Here is a 3,713-nt window from a genome sequence, read left to right on the forward strand (position 1 = left end):
ATGAATGTAAGAAGACCTTATGAAGTAATTTTGTGGCCTAAAAAGAACTCCCAATTATTCTTTTTTGTTTCGTTCGTAATTCTCTTATAATTACAAAAGTACTAGTAAACGATTGAAATTTATTATGAACTCCAAACTATGACTTCAATATGTTGGAACTATAACAGAGTCCAAGATTCTAGGTCGTGTTCAGTGCCGAGGAGAGCAAGAGATATATGACGCGTTTCAGAACCGGTTCTATATGTCCAAGATCTATTATATGATGTCCGCACCCGGAGGAAAGTGGACAAGCTTGTCCAGATATTTTAGCCGGTTTTAATGATTTGGACATTTGGTGTTAATAATATACGAATCTGTAACCACAAAACGCACATTGGAGTTAGATGGATTATCAGACATCTCTGAGGAAGTTTCATTACCACCAGACTAAAGAAACTCGAATTTTTGGATTTAAGTTATACAATGTTTACTATTTTTTATGCAATTATTCACCAAAGCAGTATATACCGCTAAAATACTTTAAGACAATAATAAAGATTTTTCTTTAATTATAATCTATTTTTCTTATATGATCTTAGATACATACACTCTTGATTTAAATTTAATTTATAGAGAAAACAAAATCCATCACTGCTTGTATTCTAAAGCGTACTGTACTGGGATAGTTGACTACTATAGATTGTAAGAGAGAGTTGTGGGTTAACCGTTTGACGGGTTCAGTCTTTTCTTTTCTTTTTGTGGGTTTATATATGTTCCCTTTGTCGAATATTCCAACCTCCTGATAAGTTTTATTTTCTCTTCACTATTAAAAAAAAAAAAGAAATAAACAAAAGTTAGAGAAGGCCCTCTCTCACAGCAAATCCCACCTGACGTGGTCACACTCCCACCCCATTTTTACATTGGCTCAAAGTGTTTGGTGGATGACATGAGCTGGTTTGCGCGACATCTCTTTCGCCGTGGACCTGGATTAGTCAAATCTATTTAAAGAAAAATACATTTTACAAACTTCCTTGAAATTTAAAGAAAAACGTTGTTTTCAAACTATCCTAACATGCGTTATCTTATTCATTTCCCTACACCACATCATCAACAACATGGGTATATATGGGTGAATTAGGAGATGAAACATCCCTTCATTTATTAAATTCCATATTATGTGATCTTTTCACATACATACAATATCAAATTTAATTACATTCTACTGAATATACATGGGTATATATGGGTGAATTAGGAGATGACACATCCTAGATGTTTATAGGTATTTGAGTTAATTATGAAAGGAGGAAACTAAGATCTTCGTCGTGATGAACAAGCATCAACTGGAGTGATTCAAGGGACTCAAATATTTTTTTATTGATATCGTTAAAAAGTTAGTTCAAAATGCTGAACATAATTGGAGAACAAGATAAAATACGTATGTAAACCAGTTAGTGAATTCTTGTTGAGAAAAATGCCAACCCTTGTTCTGTGCTGGTTCCTCCTGCAGCCTTGACGACTTAATTATTATGTCATGTTGGTTATGGGCCTTCTTGCTGGGCCTGGTTTCTCACGAGCTTGGTCAAACATACACACACTCTTACGTTATCAATTTCTTATATATCGGATTTCAGTTTTATACCAAGACAAAATCACATGACGTACGAGAGAGTTACACAAAGTTACAAGTCTATCTTTCGATCGAATCTCAACGGATTCATATTACCATATAGTGACATTTAGTAGATTATAAAAAATCATTTATTCAATACACCATTATCAGAACTACTTAAAGGGACATTGTCTAATTTCAAAAACTCAATTCTATATATTGTAGAGATTTTATAGATATCTTGCAATTCATTAGACACACGAATTAAAAAAAAACTAGAGAACACACAATTGAAGACCGTTCATTAGAACGATTTAGCTCATTTTAACATCAAAGATGCACGACATGGGGTTTGCCACGTGTCTCATCTAGCTGGTTGATCATGTAAAGCGCGTTGCTCGTAACCCTCGCCACCTTGGTCATCCACTGCTTCACCTCCGTTTTGATTTCGCCGTCGATACCTTGAAACCCATCAAGACAAGTGTCGTCATCTGTAAGCGCAGCGCTAGCCCACGTCTGTGCATTGCTCATCTGCCACCGGAACTCCTTAGCCGAACCGCCTGTGACGCGGAGATGCTTCAAAACGCCGAGCGTACGGCTCAGCTCGTCCACCGAGTCTCCAATCATCTCCACACAGTCCACGAGTGCCCCTTTCTCCAGCTTCTTCTTCTTCCCCACCGAGTCTCTCACCGCCGCAAGCTTCTTAGCTGCGCTTTGTGCGTGGGAGAGGCTGATTTTGACGGCTGCTTGAGCTAAATCGCGGCTGTTGGTGATTGTTGGGCCGGGGTAAGATGAAAGAGTACGGACGCATAGTGATGGGTAGCTCGCGTGTTCGCAAGAGGAGTGTACGATGTCCTCTCCACCATTATTATGTCGACCATGTCCAGTGGTGGAGGCTACAATGACGGTGAAGACAATGGCGGCGATGAAATGCTTCTGCGGAGGAGCCATAGCTTCTCTCTCTCGGCTTAGACTTTGAGTGAGAGACCACAACTAGGGTATGTCTGTAAATGAAAAGGAGAGTAGTCGGTAAGAAGAATTTAAAGCCGTAGGTCCGTGGAACTTTACTTAATTACCCTCAGATATTTCCTATATTTTCACCTGTGTACGTACAGAGGATAGGGGTAAGAAGGTGAATGGGGAGCATCTCTTTCATTATGGGGGAAATGTGTAAAATTTAATGCACCGCATTTTACAGAACAGAGAGATACTAGCGAATCCAGCGCAAAAACAAAAAATAGACTGTCCATTTCCATTGCGTATACATAAACTGATAGCAAAATTTTGATTATAAAACAATATAAGTAACAAACAATACAAAAAAGAACAAAATTTGTGAAATTATTGGCGGACTGGTCACCAGTGCCCAATTATTTCCAAAGAGGTTTCATCAGAAGTTTGGGTCCACAGTTTTGTTATAAATTGACAAAAGAGCTTTCAGAGACAAAATCTTTATTTGCCATTAGTTAAAAAAGCTGCCACTTCTTTTGCTCCACTCTTCGTAGTTTGTATCATGTAATTTGAGGGTAAATTCTATAATACATAATATTAAACCGAGTAAATCTTCATTCAAATTTTTTTAAAAATTGAATTATGAAAACAAACAGCATAAATATTTAGAAAAGGAAAAAAAAACCTTTCAGTTGGTAAATTAGTAATTTGCTATATCAAGTACACCAAAATTTGCCTGTAGAAAACTTTAATGATGCTTTTCTGGAAGGACCCACTTAAAAGAAAATGTCACATCTTCGTACGTTTTATTCTCTCTTTATTGGTCTATTTGGAAATACAATTTTAACAAAAAAAATATTTATATTAAAACACAAATTTAAAAACAATTAATTTTCACATTTAACTCACATAATATAAAATTAAAATTATATAAATTCCCCCTATAAATTATGCATTAACTTTATTTCTCCACTAAGTTGTATTAATCAATTGTATTAAAACAAAACAATAAATTAGAATTGTAACTCTCATTTTTCTAAATGTAATTTTTCATCATTTCTCTTCCTATAAATACTCATTATCTTATTCTCTTAGTCTATCACTCTTTCATTCTCTCATCTTCTTCCACTACTCTCAAATCTCTTTTTTGTTTTGTTTTGTTTTGTTTTGT

The 3,713-nt window shown here is 35.7% G+C and overlaps 1 protein-coding gene across 1 annotated transcript; it reads right to left on the minus strand.

The window, feature by feature from the left end:
• On the minus strand, positions 1,751–2,616 carry LOC104706425 (21 kDa protein-like). The gene has a single exon (XM_010422622.2). The coding sequence runs from the start codon at positions 2,540–2,542 to the stop codon at positions 1,922–1,924; it is 621 nt and encodes a 206-aa protein (XP_010420924.1). The 5' UTR covers positions 2,543–2,616; the 3' UTR covers positions 1,751–1,921.

Source organism: Camelina sativa, chromosome 8, assembly GCF_000633955.1.
Source record: "Camelina sativa cultivar DH55 chromosome 8, Cs, whole genome shotgun sequence".
NCBI classification, from domain to species: Eukaryota; Viridiplantae; Streptophyta; class Magnoliopsida; order Brassicales; family Brassicaceae; genus Camelina; species Camelina sativa.